The sequence below is a fragment of the Nicotiana tabacum genome, chromosome 13, assembly GCF_000715075.1.
Source record: "Nicotiana tabacum cultivar K326 chromosome 13, ASM71507v2, whole genome shotgun sequence".
NCBI lineage: Eukaryota > Viridiplantae > Streptophyta > Magnoliopsida > Solanales > Solanaceae > Nicotiana > Nicotiana tabacum.
Genome location: NC_134092.1, coordinates 14,838,044 through 14,855,551, shown reverse-complemented (window position 1 = coordinate 14,855,551; position 17,508 = coordinate 14,838,044). Strand labels below are relative to the sequence as shown.

At 36.7% G+C, this 17,508-nt stretch overlaps 2 protein-coding genes across 2 annotated transcripts; one reads left to right on the top strand and one right to left on the bottom strand.

Moving 5' to 3' along the window:
* Positions 1-7,364: 7,364 nt before the first annotated feature.
* On the top strand, positions 7,365-12,683 carry LOC107766530 (ABC transporter G family member 1-like). Its single transcript, XM_075227750.1, has 8 exons — positions 7,365-8,001; positions 9,105-9,184; positions 9,699-10,163; positions 10,559-10,645; positions 10,743-10,868; positions 10,981-11,175; positions 11,305-11,391; positions 11,694-12,683. Exons 1-8 carry the CDS (start codon positions 7,368-7,370, stop codon positions 12,366-12,368), a joined length of 2,349 nt encoding a protein of 782 aa, XP_075083851.1. The 5' UTR covers positions 7,365-7,367; the 3' UTR covers positions 12,369-12,683.
* Positions 12,684-15,571: 2,888 nt separating this feature from the next.
* On the bottom strand, positions 15,572-15,943 carry LOC107766521 (uncharacterized). The gene has a single exon (XM_016585321.1). It carries the CDS (start codon positions 15,941-15,943, stop codon positions 15,572-15,574), a length of 372 nt encoding a protein of 123 aa, XP_016440807.1.
* Between the last annotated feature and the right edge of the window lie 1,565 nt (positions 15,944-17,508).

Below are 17,508 nucleotides of genomic sequence, written 5' to 3'. Positions count from 1 at the left end.
AGAATCAAAGATGCTTCAAAGAACAAGTGTAAAATAGGGTGTGTTACGGGAACTTATATCAAATTACCGGTGTTATCCTTAGCCCCACGGTAGGCGCCAAACTGTTTACCCTCAAAAGCGGATAACAATTAAATTTGTAAATAGTTTTAAGGATACGCGGATTAACTTGGTACAAAGCGATAAATTAAGTTGCTATTGAATAAATAAAAATAAAATAAATTCAAACCGCATGAGTTGGATAGTTTTAGCTTTGATGGAATAGTCGCTTTCGAGTCGGGCTCACCACAACCGATGCCGATCAAAAAGAACAAGAGCTTAAATACAGAGAAAATAATAATGTATTGCTTTTTAGTGCGTGTTGCAGTGTGTCAAATGAATTGTTAGAACCCCTTTATATAGTAGGGGAGTCCCATTTTAGGTACAATTATATAAAAGATAAAAAATCTGCTGATTCGCTGATTGTCGGTTCTTTATTGATACATGCTGAGATTTCCGTCGTAACATTCGGCCGGTCACGGATATTTCGGCCTTCTATTGGCCATGCTAAATCGTCTGACGATATTCTTTGAAGTGTATCCCTTAGAACATACTTGGTGTCTCCTGGTCCTAGACATATTGCGAGTGGGACATCAAACATTTTTCGAAAAGTGTATCGTCTTCGGACAGACTGAACCGGGCCGCCTTTGTACGCAGAGTTCTCAATTCCTTAGGGTCCGAGAGCAGTTTTTCGGTCTACAGATACTCTATGTATTTGTTTCTCCATTCCCAAGTTAGGCTTGTTGAGTTTATCTCGGCGTGACCTTCTACCACTACCGATCTGATGAGTTATACGACCGCCCTCAGGTTGAACTCATAGTCGTCGACCGACGATCCCTCGACGACGATCCCAAGTTAGAAAGAGCATCGGCCTCGCTGTTTTGATCTCGCGGTACATGTTGTAGGGTCCACTCCTTGAACCGATGTAACATTACCTGTAGTTTATCCAGGTATCTTTGCATTCGTTCCTCTCTGACTTCGAATATCCCATTAACTTAGTTCACCACAAGGAGGAAATCCCACTTAGCTTCGATCACCTCTGCCCCCAAGCTTTTGTCCAGTTCGAGACTTGTAATCATGGCCTCATACTAGGCTTCATTGTTATTTAATTTTACAGTCCTAATAGATTGTCTAATTACATTACCTGTTGGTGGCTACAATACAATGCCGAGTCCGGACCCTTTTGTGTTCGAGGCTCGTCCGTAAAGAGGGTCGAGATTCCCGAAGAAGTCCCCGAGTTCAACAACAACTCTCTTTCGACCTCTAAAAGTCTGCCAAAATTTGAGACTTAATAGCGGTTCGAGGCCAATATTCGATATCGTACCCACTGATCTCTACGGCCCATTTGGCCAAGCATCCCGAGAGCTTAGGTTTATGCCTTACATTCCTTAATGGGTAAGTTGTTATGACACATATGGGGTGACATTGGAAGTATGGTTTTAGCTTCCTAGAGGTGCTTAGAAAAGCGAGCGCTAACTTTTCTAGGTGAGGGTATCTAGTATCGGCCTCGCCTAGAGTCCTGCTAACATAGTAAATTGGAAATTGCGTACCTTTCTCTTCCTAGACCAAGACTCCACTTACCGCTATCTCTGATACTGCCAAGAATAGGTACAGTTGTTCGTCTGTCTTCAGCGTGTGAAGCAGCATTGGGCTCAATAGATATCGCTTGAGCTCCTCCAAGGCTCGTTGGCATTCTGGGGTCCATGAGAAATTATTCTTTTTCTTCAACAGTGAGAAGAATCGGTGGCTCTTGTCAGATGACTTCAAAATAAATCGTCCCAAGGCGGTTTTGCATCCGGTTAACCTTTGTACGGCCTTCACGTAATCCACAATAGTGATATCTTTGATGGACTTGATTTTATCGGGGTTGATCTCGATTCCCCAATTGGATACCATGATTCTAAGGAATTTACCAGACTGACTCCGAATGCAAACTTCTCCGGGTTCAGCTTCATATTGTATTTCTTCAATATGCTGAAGGTTTCCTGTAAATGTTTCAAATGGTCCTCTGCTCGCAGGGACTTAACCAACATATCGTCAATGTAAACCTCCATTGATTTTCTTATTTTTTCTTCGAACATCCGATTTACTAGGCGTTGGTAAGTGGCACTGGCATTTTTTAGTCCGAACGGCATCACGTTATAGCAGTAGGTGTCGCATTTGGTAATGAAGGAAGTTTTTTCCTGATCACCCGGGTCCATCCGAATTTAGTTATACCCGGAATAAGTGTTGAGAAAACTGAGGATCTCGTGGCCGGTCATTGCATCGATCATGCGATCAATGTTAGGCAAAGGTAAAGAGTCCTTGGGACACGCTTTATTCAAGTCTTTATAGTCCATACACATTCTTAATTTGTTCCCCTTTTTGGGGACTACTACTATATAACCAGTCCAGGTATTTAACCTCCCGGATGGATCCTACTTTAAGGAGTTTAGATACCTCGTCCTTGATGAAAGCATGTTTGACCTCAGACTAGGGTCTCCTCTTCTGCTTGACCGGATGGAACTTCGGGTCCAGGCTTAGCCTGTGAGTAGTTATTTCCGGTTGGATCCCTGTCATATCAAAGTGGGACCAAGCAAAACAATTTTTGTTAGCTATAAGAAATTGAACGTGTTTTTTCCTGAGCTCGGGATTCAACCCCATGCCTAGGTATACCTTTCGATCAGGCAAGTGTTCGATCAGTACAACTTGCTCTCATTCCTCAACTGTTGATTTGATAGCGTCGGAATCATCGGGAGCTATGAATGACCTGGGAACCCCATAGTCGTTGTCCTCACCCAGCTTCTACTTCTCATGTTGGGACGGAGTTGGTGTCAGTAATTATTATTTGGTTTCTCCCTTAGTGACCGGACCCAGCTCTTTTGGTGTCGAAAGTGTGGATATCGGGACCACTTCGTCGATCGCAAATATCTCTTTTGCCGCTGGTTATTCTCCTAAACTATTTTTATTCCTCCCGACATCGGGAACTTCAACACCTAGTGCAGAGTCAAGGGTACCGCCCTCATGTTGTGAATCCATAGTCTTCCGAACAAAGCATTGTACCTCATGTCCCCTTCGATCACATAGAACTTTGTTTCCTGAACGGTCCCGGTGGTGTTTACTGTTAATGTTATCTCCCCTTTAGTGGTCTCACATGCCATGTTGAACCCGTTTAGGACTCGGACCGCGGGCACGATCTGATCTTGTAGGCCGAGTTGTTCCATGACCCTCGATCTGATGATATTGGTCGAGCTACCTAGATCAATTAACACACGTTTAACTCGAGATTTATTTATAAATACTGATATTACCAGTGCATCATTGTAGGATTGCATGATCCCCTCAGCGCCTTCGTCGTTAAAGGACAAGGTTCCCTCTGGCACGTAATCCCGAGTTCATTTTTCCCTGGTGATGAATAATTTGGTACGCTTCAGCATCGGCCCCTGGGGAACATCGACCCCACCGATGATCATGTTGATGATGTGCTGAGTTTCTTCCCGTTCTGTCTGTTTACCAGAATCTCTGTTCCTAAAGTGGTTCTTGGCTCGGTAGCTTTAGGAACTCTCGGAGATGCCCGTTATTGAATAGTCGGGCTACTTCCTCTCTCAATTGTCGGCAATCTTCTGCCCTGTGACCATGAGTACCATGATATTTGCACATTAGGTTAGGGTCTCTTTAGGCTGGATCAGACTCTAAAGGTCGAGGCCATTTGATATCTCTGATACGTCCAATGACGGATACGATGGCAGCGGCGACGTTAAAGTTGTACTCTGATAGTCTTGGCGCTTCTTTCGGCCCGATGGGCCTGTCGAAACTATTTTTGCTCATGAGTCCCCGGTTGTTTTGACCTCGGTCACTTCTTCTTTCACTTTTCACGGGGTTTCGCCCAAATTCACCACATCTTCGGTCTCCATTGTATGGTTGATACCGATCCCTGTTCGACCTTGGCTCACGATCAATATATCTCTTGACTCTGTCAACTGATCTGACGTGATAAACAGACCCAGAAGATGCCCCGAGTTGATCGTCTTCGACCCTGATTTTTGATTGATACCAATTATGCACGTCGGCCCAAGTGACATCCGGGTACTCCGCCAAATTTTGCTTCAACTACTGTGAAGCCAACGAGCTTCGAGCATTGAGTCCCTGGGTAAAGGCTTGAACGGCCCAATCGTCCGCGATCAGAGGCAAGTCCATCCGTTCCATTTGAAACCGGGACACGAATTCCCTGAGCATCTCATTATCCCTCTGTTTCACTTTGAAAAGGTCTGACTTCCTGGTATCGACCTTGATAGACCTGGCGTGTGCTTTTACGAATGAATCTGCAAGCATAGCAAACGAGTCAATAGAATTAGGAGGTAGGTTATGATACAATATCATAGCTCCATTAGATAGCGTTTCCCCGAATATTTTCAGCAAGACAGATTCGATCTCGTCATCTTCCAAATCGTTTCCTTTGATGGCGCATGTATAGGAGGTCACATGTTCATTTGGGTCAATCGTCCCGTTGTACTTAGGAATTTCGGGCATGCAGAACTTTTTCGGGATTGGCTTTGGCGTTGCGCTCGGAGGAAAAGATTTTTGAACAAACTTCTTGGAATCCACGCCCTTCAATATTGGAGGTGCTCCTGGGATTTGGTCGACCCTGAATTATAGGTTTCCACTTTTTTGTCATTGGCTTTGATTTTCTTCTCCCCCGATTCTATCCGTTTTGTCAATTCCTCGAGCATTTTTATGATCTCGGGGTTAGTCCCCGATTCATTTTCATTCAGCCTCTTCGTGATCAACTCATTTCCGCGGGAGACTTCCCGGGATGGCTCGGGCTCAACCTTGTTCGGCACTCGGGTTTGGTTCTGTAACTGGGCTATCGCCGCCTGTTGAGTCTGTAACATTTCGAAGATCACTCGCAAGTTGATCCCATCGTTTTCACCACCGTGGGTATTCTGGAAAATTGATCGGGCTTCCCTGCGTACGCTGTTCTCGGGATCGGTAGGCAAATTTGTGTTGATGGCCACGTGCGAACTGGCGTCGACGGGATCTGCCACCGGGACTCCGCCGAGATCGACTGGGGGCACCTCGTTACCTGGTGCTACATTATTATTTTTTTTCATGGTGGCGGACTCCGTATCCGTGTTTAGAGGGGCACACTATGGGTTTGACATTTTGATCTTAACCTAGAATCAAAGATGCTTCAAAGAACAAGTGTAAAATAGGGTGTGTTACGGGAACTTATATCAAATTACCGGTGTTATCCTTAGCCCCACGGTGGGCGCCAAACTGTTTACCCTCAAAATCGGATAACAATTAAATTTGTAAATGGTTTTAAGGATACGCGGATTAACTTGGTACAAAGCGATAAATTAAGTTGCTATTGAATAAATAAAAATAAAATAAATTCAAACTGCACGAGTTGGATAGTTTCAGCTTTGATGGAATAGTCGCTTTCGAGTCGGGCTCACCACAACCGATGCCGATCAAAAAGAACAAGAGCTTAAATACAGAGAAAATAATAATGTATTGCTTTTTAGTGCGTGTTGCAGTGTGTCAAATGAATTGTTAGAACCCCTTTATATAGTAGGGGAGTCCCATTTTAGGTACAATTATATAAAAGATAAAAAATCTGCTGATTCGCTGATTGTCGGTTCTTTATTGATACATGCTGAGATTTTCGCCGTAACATTCGGTCGGTCACGGATATTTCGGCCTTCTATTGGCCATGCTAGATCGTCTGACGATATTCTTTGAAGTCGTTTGAGGTTAGGACCGATTCCGGAATCATGGCCTCGATATCCTCGAAGGCAGGCGTCATGCCCCCGGGTTCTAGTCCAGTGGGACTTTGGCTCGATTTCGGTCCCTTATTGCCATATCTCGAGCCTGGCTTATCTTGTCGGAGGCTAGGATGCACCATGATCTTGATTTTACCCGTATACAATAATAAACATATATATAGAAAAATATATACATTTTATCGACTACTCCATTATTTTTAGAATCGGCTAAAAATATACATTTTTCAACTTTTTTTGAAGCTTTGATATCAAACAATCTTCTTTTTAATTTTTTTTCCAAAAAGACCAAACTATTCATAACTAGGAATTAAGTATAATTTAATACCTAACATGTTGATCAATTCTCACCTTTTCCTTCTCCCTTTCGGCTCTTTCGTGATCAATATAATAGACATTTAAAAAGAATATAGGCAAGATGAATGATATTTTTCAAGTTACGGTCAAACATGTTTTAACAATATTTTGATTTCAACTTTAGCTGAAATTGCAGTTTGCGTGTATTTTTTATTTTTTGACTTTTTCTTTTTTCATCTTTTAATCAGTTAATGGTAGCCATCCCCACGGCTAGATTTGCGGATTCAACAGTTGCTTTCTGAATAATGACATGAGATTTCTCAAAGAGGAATCTTGAGTAGTAAACTAATTATAGAATGTTAGATTTGGAAAGCAGATGGTTTCTGAACGTCAGAGAGTAGCTAAGCAATTGATTTAGTCATTAAACCTTTTTTATTCGGTTTAATCATTTAATATTTGAAGCAATTAACTCTCCTAATTTGAAATCACACCAAGTAGACCAACTCAAGGCTTGTTTGGTACGAGTGATAAGAGATAATTAATGACGGGATTAAATTTGAGATGAGTTTATCTCACATTTAATTGGGATAAAATCATTATGTAGATTAGTTATCCCGGAATTGTAGTATTTTTTAACGTGCGTCCTACGTAAAAGTCTCTATTCCTGCACTTGAGCCCGAAATTTCTAATTAAAAGTGAAAATATTTCAATTAGCCTTTGGTGGTGCTATCAATTAACTTAGGGGTCGTTTGGTTAAAAATAAGTTATCCCAAGATTAATTATTCGGGGATTAGTTACCCCACTCTCCCATAAGAATAAAAAAATATTACAACCCCGAAATAATTAATCCTGAGATTAGTTATACCGCAATTTTATCCCAACAAAACATGGAATAAACTTATCTCAATTTGATTCCGAGATTAATTATTCTCCATCCCTCGTACCAAACGAGCCATTAGAGCTAAAAGGGAAGGAGAAAATAAAAAGAAAGAAAACTGTTAAGAAATGGAATATCAAATAGTGAAGATGCTAAGCAATTCCTTTTCACACAATTCATCAGATGAAGTGCAATCATACTTATCACTACAGAAAATAGTAAAAGAAGACGACCTATATAGGACAAAATTGTCGAGTTTCACGGAATATATACATTTGTTTCTTAGTTTCCATCCCTTGTTAGAAGTCAATCTGGTTTATTTAATTTAACTATTTTATACAACTAGATTATTACTCTAACTTCCCAACACCTTCCTCATTTCCATTATATATATGTACCCTCTTTATCCACTCTCTTCATTCCCATGCATTAGCTTTACTTATTTCTACACCTTTCTCTTTATCTTCTTCTTCCTATACTTATTTAGAGAGAAAAAAATATTAGAAATGGAGTTGCAGGTTAATGTTCCAAGATGGACACCTAGTCCAAACAGATCACCACATAGACGCCAAGAATCTGAAACAGATAATGAAAGTGTAACTTATTCTCAAGATGATATTCCTTTTAACAACAATAACAACAACCCAACCAAAAATTTCCCATTTAGTAATACTCCACCACCTCATATTGCTGCTATTGAAGCACCTTCTCTTAGGGTTGATTCTGAGATAAAAAGGTCCTTAGAGATGGAAAAATATGAAGCACCACCAATATTTAGGGAAGAGATAAAAGGAAATAGTACTACTACTGGTTTTGAATATGAAGAAGTAGTCCCTTTTAATAAAGGTGGTGATAATGAAGGAATTTACTTGACATGGAAAGATTTGTGGGTGACAGTGCCGGACAAGAAAACAGGGCGGAGAGCTATATTACAAGGGCTAACTGGTTATGTACAACCTGGTCAAGTTTTGGCCATTATGGGTCCTTCTGGTTGTGGCAAATCTACTCTTCTTGATACTTTAGCAGGTATTACTCTCACAGATACACTCACACCTCTATATAACACCGAATTTATATAACAGGACTTCACTATAAAAGTCAAGTTTTTATAGAACCAAATTTCATATTCTATTATAATACTTATGTATTTTTTATAACAGTAATTCGCTATAACATCCAATAATATTTAGAACAAATGAGGTTGTTATAGAGATGTATAGTCAAACTTTTCTATAATAGTTTCGTTTGTTTTGATATTTTTTGATTGCTATAGTGTCGTACTGTTATAGAGGACATATATTATAATATAACATATGAATCAGTTTCGAGAAAACTATGATTTTTATAGTAAATAACTGTTATAAAGATATATTGTTATATATAGAGAGGTCTGACTGTAATACTTTTTTTCTAATTTAACCTTCCTTATCCGAAACCATCATATAAGATTTTTCTCTAATGCTCTCTAGCTCAAAGGAGTGATTAATTGATTAAATTTCTTACAAACTTGACTAAATTATAAATTATAAATTTTATATTATGGCCCGTTTGGCCATAAAAAATTACTTTTTCTCGAATTTTTTTTATTTTTTTTCGAAATCAATGTTTGACCATGAAATTTCCGAATTCCACTTGAAGTTGAATTTCAAAAAAATTCGAAAATTTGAAAAATTCTAAAAAGTTATTTCCAAAATTTTCATTTCACAAAAATTCAAAAACAGACCCAAGTTGTATTAATGTCCAAACACAACTCTAATTTTTAAATATTATTTTTAGTTTTTAAAAAATCACTTTTTTCAGAAAATTCACAATTCTTATGTCCAAATGCCCACTATGTTACTTGGAATTGATTGATTCACGAGAAATTAGAGTATTTCGATGTTAATTCAGTGCTCTGATATTACTAGGAGTAATATTGACTTTATCGTATAAAATTTGCTTAGGAACTACTCCACTTATTAATTATTATGATGTCTAAGGTCCACAGAATTTGACTCAAACACCACCAAGTTGACAGTCTTCCACTAATTTTATTCCCCTGTAGTTTCTGGCCGGCAAAGAGCAAGAAAAAAGCAAAATGAAATGTTTTAATTCACTTGAAACTCAATAATTATTTAATATTATTTCAGGGAGACTGGATTCGAACACCAGACAAACTGGAGAAATCCTCATCAATGGTCGGAGGCAAGCTCTTGCTTTTGGCACTTCGGTAAGGAGAATAAATATTACTATAAGCTATTTCTTCACTAATTTAATTTTTATAAATACTTACAATACAAAAGAACTTTACCTAAAATACAATTACATGTAACTCTCAGTAATAAGTGGAAATATTTTTAAATTAAGATATAACTTAGCCAGAGGTGAATCTAGAATTTTCAACAAATGAGTGCACTACTAAAAAACAAAGGAAAAAATATATTCCTCTTGGTAAATAACTCAATTACCTTTAACCAAGTGCATCATTCAGTCTTCTTGGAGTATGGGTGCTAATAATTAATATTATATCAATTTTAAAAAATATGTACATAAAATATCTAATTTTGAGGAGAAATCATGCGTTCACGTGCCCCGTAATAACCCTGTAAATTGTTTATGGCACTTCCGCAGTTGAACGAATATCTCTACCTTTATTTGTGGGGTTTAACTTCTATACACTGATCAACGAAATACATATTTTGACTTAATGACTCATTTTATTTTCTATTTTTCTTTTTCAAAAGGCTTATGTGACACAAGATGATACCCTGATGACAACATTAACAGTGAGAGAAGCAATATACTATTCAGCACAACTCCAATTACCAGATTCAATGTCAAGATCCGAGAAGAAAGAAAGAGCTGAAGCAACAATCAGAGAAATGGGTTTACAAGATGCAATGAATACAAGAATTGGAGGGTGGAGTGTAAAAGGATTAAGTGGTGGACAAAAAAGAAGAGTTAGTATTTGCATTGAAATACTAACACGTCCAAAGCTTCTATTCCTTGACGAGCCAACTAGTGGACTTGATAGTGCAGCATCTTACCATGTTATGAATCGAATAGTTCAATTGGCTAAACAAGATGGAAGAACTGTTGTTGCTTCTATTCATCAACCAAGTAGTGAAGTTTTTGAGCTTTTTCACAATCTTTGCCTTCTCTCCTCTGGTAGGACTGTCTACTTTGGTTCCATTTCTGCTGCAAATGAGGTACTATAACATTACTCACACGAGCTTAACTTCTATACATTGACAGTCTAAAAGTTTCTTTTTATGCTATCTGGTTTTAAAAATTAAATCCTACAGTTAGCTGTCCATAATACGTGAAAATAAAGCAGGGAAGGCAACCTGCTATAATACTAGCTAATATATAGTTATTAATTTCAAACGAGCTTAACTTCAATGCACCAACAGTACAAAAGTCTTTTTTCTTTCTAAAATGCTATCATGGTTAATAAAAGTGCAATTAATCACCTGAAAATTAAACTGGCAACCTACTATAGTAGGTTAAACTATACTGTTAAATGATCGGTCGATGATGTCACTCAATATTATGAAAAATCTAAAATATTTAACGATGAATTTTTAATACCAATGTTTTTCAGTTTTTTGCATTGAATGGCTTCCCTTGTCCAACTATGAGAAATCCTTCTGATCACTACCTAAGGACAATCAACAAGGACTTTGATGCTGTAAGTATATATATTTCCATCTTCTACATTTAAAATCTATTTATTTGCCGAGAAGTAATTATAATATTGTACTTTATTCTCTATTTGATGACCTTAGGATATCGAAAAAGGAGTTAGTGGAAAAGCCACAGCGACAGAAGCAATCAATATTCTGGTTAAGTCATACAAGACCTCACAGGGTTGTCAACAAGTTCAACGTCGAGTTCTGGAGATTTGCCAACAGGTTTGAATATATACACGTCATGTGATTATCAAAATCGTAATTTTGATCTTATATATTGTACAAACCCAACAAAATTACTTAAATTGGTCTAACTATGAATATTTGTGTATAGAATGGTGGACAAGAGGCAAAGAAAGGAAACCAAGCCAGTTTCATTACTCAGTGCATGGTTCTAACCAGGAGATCTTTTGTGAACATGTATCGTGATCTTGGTTATTACTGGCTTCGTTTTGCAATATATATTGCTTTGTGCTTGTGTGTTGGCACTATATTTCATGACATTGGCCACGACTATGGCTCCATTCAGGTGAGACATTTTACTTTTCTTATTAATTTGAATTAGACCTGCAACGTATAGACAGTTATCTAAAGTTAACTTTTAGTTGACATGTCAGACTATAACATTTTCCTTTCTTCCCTTTTGATACCTTTTCAGGCTAGAGGTTCAATGCTTATGTTTGTTGCTGCCTTCTTAACCTTTATGGCCATTGGTGGATTCCCTTCCTTTGTGGAGGATATGAAAGTATGCACTTCTAACTATCACCCTCATTTATTTTACACATAATCTTTCACAATAAGAAGGGAGCATTGGTGTAACTAGTAAAGTTGCTACCATGTGACAATGATGTCACGGGTTCAAGCCGTGAAAACAGCCTCTTATAGAAATGCAAGGTAAGGCTGCGTACAATAGACCCTTGTGGTCCGGCCCTTCCTAGGACCCCACACATAGCGGGAGCTTAGTGCACTGGCCTTCCCTTTATAATCTTTCACATAATAACAGTTAATGGTGCTAATTATTTGTCATTTGCTCCTAATTGTTGCTAGATTTTCACTCGAGAAAGATTAAATGGGCACTATGGTGTGGCTGCATATGTTGTGGGAAATACATTCTCTTCCATTCCATACCTAGCAATGATCTCAGTAATACCTGGTGCTATGGCTTATTACCTTGTTGGATTACAAAAGGAATTTGATCACTTTGCTTATTTTGCCCTAATGCTATTCACAACAATGATGTTAGTCGAAAGCCTAATGATGATTGTAGCAAGTATAGTACCAGATTTTCTCATGGGAATTATAACAGGAGCTGGAATTCAAGGTGTTATGATGCTTAACGGGGGTTTCTTTCGATTGCCTAATGATCTTCCTAATCCATTTTGGAAATATCCAATGTATTATATTGCATTTCACAAATATGCAAATCAAGGGTTTTACAAAAATGAGTTCTTGGGATTAAGTTTTCCTAATGAGCAAATTGGAGGGCCAGCTACAATTACTGGTGATGAAATTTTGAGAAATATATGGCAAGTGCAAATGGGATATTCAAAATGGGTTGATGTTGCAATTGTTTTTGGAATGGTGATTCTCTATAGGTTTATGTTCTTGGGAATAATTAAGACTGTGGAGAAGGTTAAACCTCTGATTAGAGCATTTATGGCTCGAACTTCCAAAATTCCAACTCATGCTGAAGATCCATATGCTTCTCCTATGGATGCTTGAAAAATAATTATTATAGCGTGTTTATGATATATGTTGTTGATGTAAAATAAAAGTTTTGTTGTATTCAAGACCAATGCCTTGTTGGTCTTCTGTCTACTTTTTTTTGGTTAAGAAGGGAACTCGCAGTCGCTATCATTCGGATGCGCATAGGATAAATCTCGCTCCTGTAAAATAGTAATTTGCAAACCTCAGAGGAGGATATATAAACCGCACTAGACAAGCTTCTACCTACTTTTGAGAGTATTAAATGTTGGAATAATTTGTTTTTCCCTACTTGTTTGATGGATTGTTATAATATAAGAGTTTATTCTCTGTTGTCGTCTTTGTACGTAGGTATATATGCTAAGGTTTCCAACATAGCATATATGTGCTTGAAAAGGTTGAATTGTAGAAAAAATTTAAATTTATTACGATACTGAAAATGCAAAGGGAAAGAAAGAAGATAACGATGTATTTATTAATTTATTGTTATGTAATACTTTTGAATCTTAATCTTACAAAGACGTACGAGGAATTCCCAAATAATCGAGTATATATTTAAATAGTAAAAGGTCCATAACCACATTTCATAGATTTTGAAAATGTAATTACCAAGTCAGAAGTTGTTATCTTAGTTTTATTATGTTGTCCTTTTGTTTGTAGTCATACTTTGACGAGTTTCACGTCATACGCAAAGAGAATCCAGTGTTTGTTTTGTCATATCATCTTCTCTTAAATTTCATTGATGGGGAGTCCTAAAATAGTATAGTATTGTCTTTTCTTGCCATGTAGAGAGTAGGTGGAAATCGAATACTACTAAATTTTTGACTTGACACGTTAGAATATGATCAATTTATCATGTTGGAATGATAAAATAATACTTGGAACAACATGACGGTTGTTGCTTTGATGAGAGAAATTCTAGCACTAAAATAGATTTACTTTGGATTAAATCAATGTCCATTGTCGCCATTGTTTTGCTATGAGAACTAAATAATTTATCCTTTTGGCAATGATGACTTAATATCATAAAAAATGCCGTAACTTTGACTAAATTTTGATCAAAATGGTGGTTTCTGCTTATTTGGATCATCGCGTAGCCACCTTCGCTAACGTCTTGAAAATGAAAAGTACAGTAAGACCTCTCTATAACAGCATTGTTATATAATAGTCATTCACTATAAAAGTCAAGTTTATTGAACCATTTTTTATGCAATGTTATATTCTTTATATCAGCATTTCCAAAAAAATTCAGAACAAATAAGGTTGTTATAGAGAGATTTGACGGTAAAAAAATAATTGACCAAAATGCTTGAGAAAAGTCGAATCAGAATATAGAGTGAGTCAAATATCACTTTATTTAGCTCTCGAATCATACCATGAAGGAAGCAGTAAAAGAATAAATATTTATCCACACTCAAATATTAACATTAAATAAAAAAAAAAAATTAAGTAAAGCCGTCAAAACGAACTACTCCAGTCTAGCCCAATCCAACCCTTACGAAATGGAAAAATTAACAGCCCAACCCAACTTAATACTTCATTTTGCAAGTGTTACACGTAACTTAAATAGCCGCTCACCTAATCATTTAAACTAAAAATAGCCTGTATAATTCATGTAGAAACTATTTACATTTTGTAGCCGAAAAAATATATAAAATTTATATAATTTTTGTATATAACATACAAAATGTATATATATATATATATATACAAAAAGAGTGTGTGTAAAAATATACTTGTTACGTTGAGCGGGCTGGCCCATGGGCTAATCCAATTTTTTTTAATAAAATCTATGAAAAAGTTAAATTTTTGGGTAGAGAAAATCTTCTAAGTGGTATACGCAAACACGGTTTATCAACTTTTCACTTATTAAAGGATAAACAATGTGTAAAAACTTATATTCTTTATTAGTAATTTCATTCAAGGAATTGTAGTTATTCACATTTCTCCCTAAATTTAAATTGGATTGATCGGATCACAATTATATGAGTTAAATTCTACCCTAGTTTATGTCCTTTTTTTGTCTTGAAAGATTAGTATTATCTATACTATATTAAAAGCACGAATGTCCTTAGCGAAATGTCGTTCGACTTTTTTATCCCTTAATAATAGAGTTTATATTGGATAAAATAGTCAATTTAATTAATTTTCTAATATTTAGAACATTAAAATCAACTAAAATTTTGCTCATTAAATTATTCCTTATTTGAATGTCTGAAGTCCTAATATTTATGACTCCAAAATAATAAATATTGTTACCTTATATTAATCAACTAAATTTTCAAGTAAGTATTCGGTATTCACCAAATTGTATTTACCATGCGAGGAAGAGTTCCAAACTTTCAATCTTATTGCAAGTTCCACTCGGTCAACGTGAACAAGAGGGATGTGAATCCTTAGAATCAATTTGAGTTGTTAGAAAGGTATAAAAGTTCCCATAGACACATAATTTAGTTCTGTAAGCTTTATTAAAACATAATTACATTAGGAATAATTTAGGTTCAAGGTGCAACTCTCATTAGGAATAATTTATGTACTAAAATGTAAATACACATTTTACTAAATACTATAATTAGATATAAACTAACTTAAAATATTCATAATTATGATATTCTTTAGCTCAACATCAAATCCAACAAATACTTTCAAAATGACACATAAGAATTGAATGTCAAATATTGGTAGACACGCGCTTTGCGTACTCTAAAAGGGCTTCCTTCGCGAAATCTTGATCGACATTTTTACCCTTCACAAATATATTTCACATGAGACAATCTATCTAATTGGGATCAATATTCTATCATTTTCTAAAATTTATATTTTATAATATAATTTTATTATATAACTCGAATACATTATTCAAAAATATTGTTCTAAATTTTTATATTATATATTCAATTAATATAAATACACGCGCAAAGCGCATATCATAAGGAGGCTAGTATAATACAAAAGCAGTTACATAACAGGAGCAAGCTAGGGTGACTGATTTTCTACACTATACAAAAAAGCGTTACCATTCCTTGGTGGATCTAGGTGTGAGTCCACAGCCAAAGGGCTATTTGAGTACATTGATTTGTATGAGGTGCAGATACATGAGAGTTTAACAAAAAGGAGCTGTGATTAGTTGATTGGCAGAATATAGTTGGATTAAGTAGACACTGATAGGTTGAGCCTTGTTTATCATCTAGTAGTATCTTCAAGACAAAAATTGGAGCGTCTTAAAAAACGAGCATTGATGGTCCACGATATTCCATAAGGTCGTGTTTTTTCATAGTATCCGCCACTTGATTTTGCTCCCGATATGTATGAGTAACATGAGGATCAGCCAGCTGGTGGAGAGCGGATCTGTAGTCATTAAGAATGTGTGAGTAAAATATGTTATCTGCATTTAACAAATTTAATACCTCTTTTGCATCAACAGCTACTTCCAAATGTGTGAGCTGGCGGAGGTGTGCTAAACGAAGGCCATGTAAAAGACCCATTAGCTCCATATGTAAACTAGTTGTGTGCTTAGAACTACCAGTGTATCCAACAATCCAGTTCCCATTAGAGTCACTAATGACTCCTCCATAACCTGCAGCGCCAGTCATAGTGCATGCGGATCCATCTGAATTAAGTTTATAGAAATTCTGATTTGGGGGTTCCCACTTAACATATATGGGAATTAAGGTGGTTCTAAACCTCAAAAGGTTGTGCACAATAAAGATATTCAGTAACTTTATTAATTATGCAAGAAGTGCTAATAGGGTGATGAGTGTTATCAAATGTGTTATGGTTGCGAATATTCCAGATATGCCACAGAGAGAATAGTATAAAGAGAGTAGGTGAAAGTTGTTTGAGGTACTCTATATGACTTTGGTGAATGAGCTCCTTAAGATATGTAAGGGGAGAATCGTCTTCATTTGGCAGAATAGGAGACCCTTGATAGAGACTTAGGGAATTCCAAAAGGTTGCAACATAAGCACAAGCAAAGAAATATGATGGATCATTTTTATTCCTATGTTACAGGTTTTGCAAATGGGAGATGGGAGTAGATTTAGGTGAGCAATATAGGAAGCAGTAGGAAAGTGTTTGTGACAGAATAACCATATGAAGTGGAGGATCTTAGGAGGGAATTTCAAGCGCCAAATTTAACGAAAAGGATGATTAGTGGTGCGTTTCGAAATAGACGTGCAACTGGATTTGACTGAGAATAGGCTAGTATTGTTATGGCCCCAAATAATACGATCATGAGATGATGGAGTTATAGGAAAATATGTGCTATAGATACGTTGGAGCACCGTATCAGGTAGCAAGAAAGATACAAAAGAAAAATCCCAACAAGAGTTTGTGTGATAGGATGCTATAGTTGCTCTAGTTTCAGATCTTGTTAATGGTCTATGTATAAGAGACGTTAAAGTTAGATTTGCTTTGAGCTAAGGTTCAGTCCAAAAAATGACGTGGGCCATTCACGGGTTGCCATCTTGTCCTCATGGGAGCAGTTATTGGGAAAAAATAATTGTGATTTTTCAAAATTCAATTTTTGGCGCGAGACATTGGTGAACATATTGAGATGGTCAATGATTGTATGGCAAGATTTACGAGAGATTTTTGCTGTGAGTATGATATCATCTGCAAATAAAATGTGCGAGATTTGGGGACCTATCCCATGAGTTGTAGTACACAACTACATTAATACTTATGGAAAACATCTCTAAACATAGTATGAATAAATATGAGGATAGAGGATCGCCTTGCCGTATTCTTCTTGTGGGAGAAAAATAGGTGGTTGGTGATCCATTAATAAGTATAGAGATACTAGATGAAGAAACACACGACATGATAAGCTTGATTAAAGGCTTTGAAAAATTAAAAAAGTTTAGTGCTTGGTATATGAAAGACCATTCAATACGGTCAAAAGCTTTCTCTAAATCGAGTTTAAGAAGCATAAGTCCCTTCTTCCCCTTAGTCCTCTTAAAGTGATCTAGGATTTCTTGGACTATAATAGCATTGTCTGCCGCACGACGATTTTGGAGGAAACCGGATTGGGTAGGCCCCACTAATTGCTGAAGGAAAGGCATAATACGAGCAACGATGATTTTTGTAATGATTTTGTAACTAGTATTACATAAGCTAATAGGTCTAGAATGGCTAAGGGAGTTTGCAGTTTGGTTTT

Coding starts and splice junctions, on each gene's coding strand:
- LOC107766530 (XM_075227750.1), top strand. CDS start 7,368: ATGTACCCTCTTTATCCACTCTCTTCATTCCCATGCATTAGCTTTACT. Junction 10,869..10,980: donor TTCTGGAGATTTGCCAACAG/GTTTGAATATAT, acceptor ATTTGTGTATAG/AATGGTGGACAAGAGGCAAA. Junction 11,176..11,304: donor ACGACTATGGCTCCATTCAG/GTGAGACATTTT, acceptor ATACCTTTTCAG/GCTAGAGGTTCAATGCTTAT.
- LOC107766521 (XM_016585321.1), bottom strand. CDS start 15,943: ATGACTGGCGCTGCAGGTTATGGAGGAGTCATTAGTGACTCTAATGGG.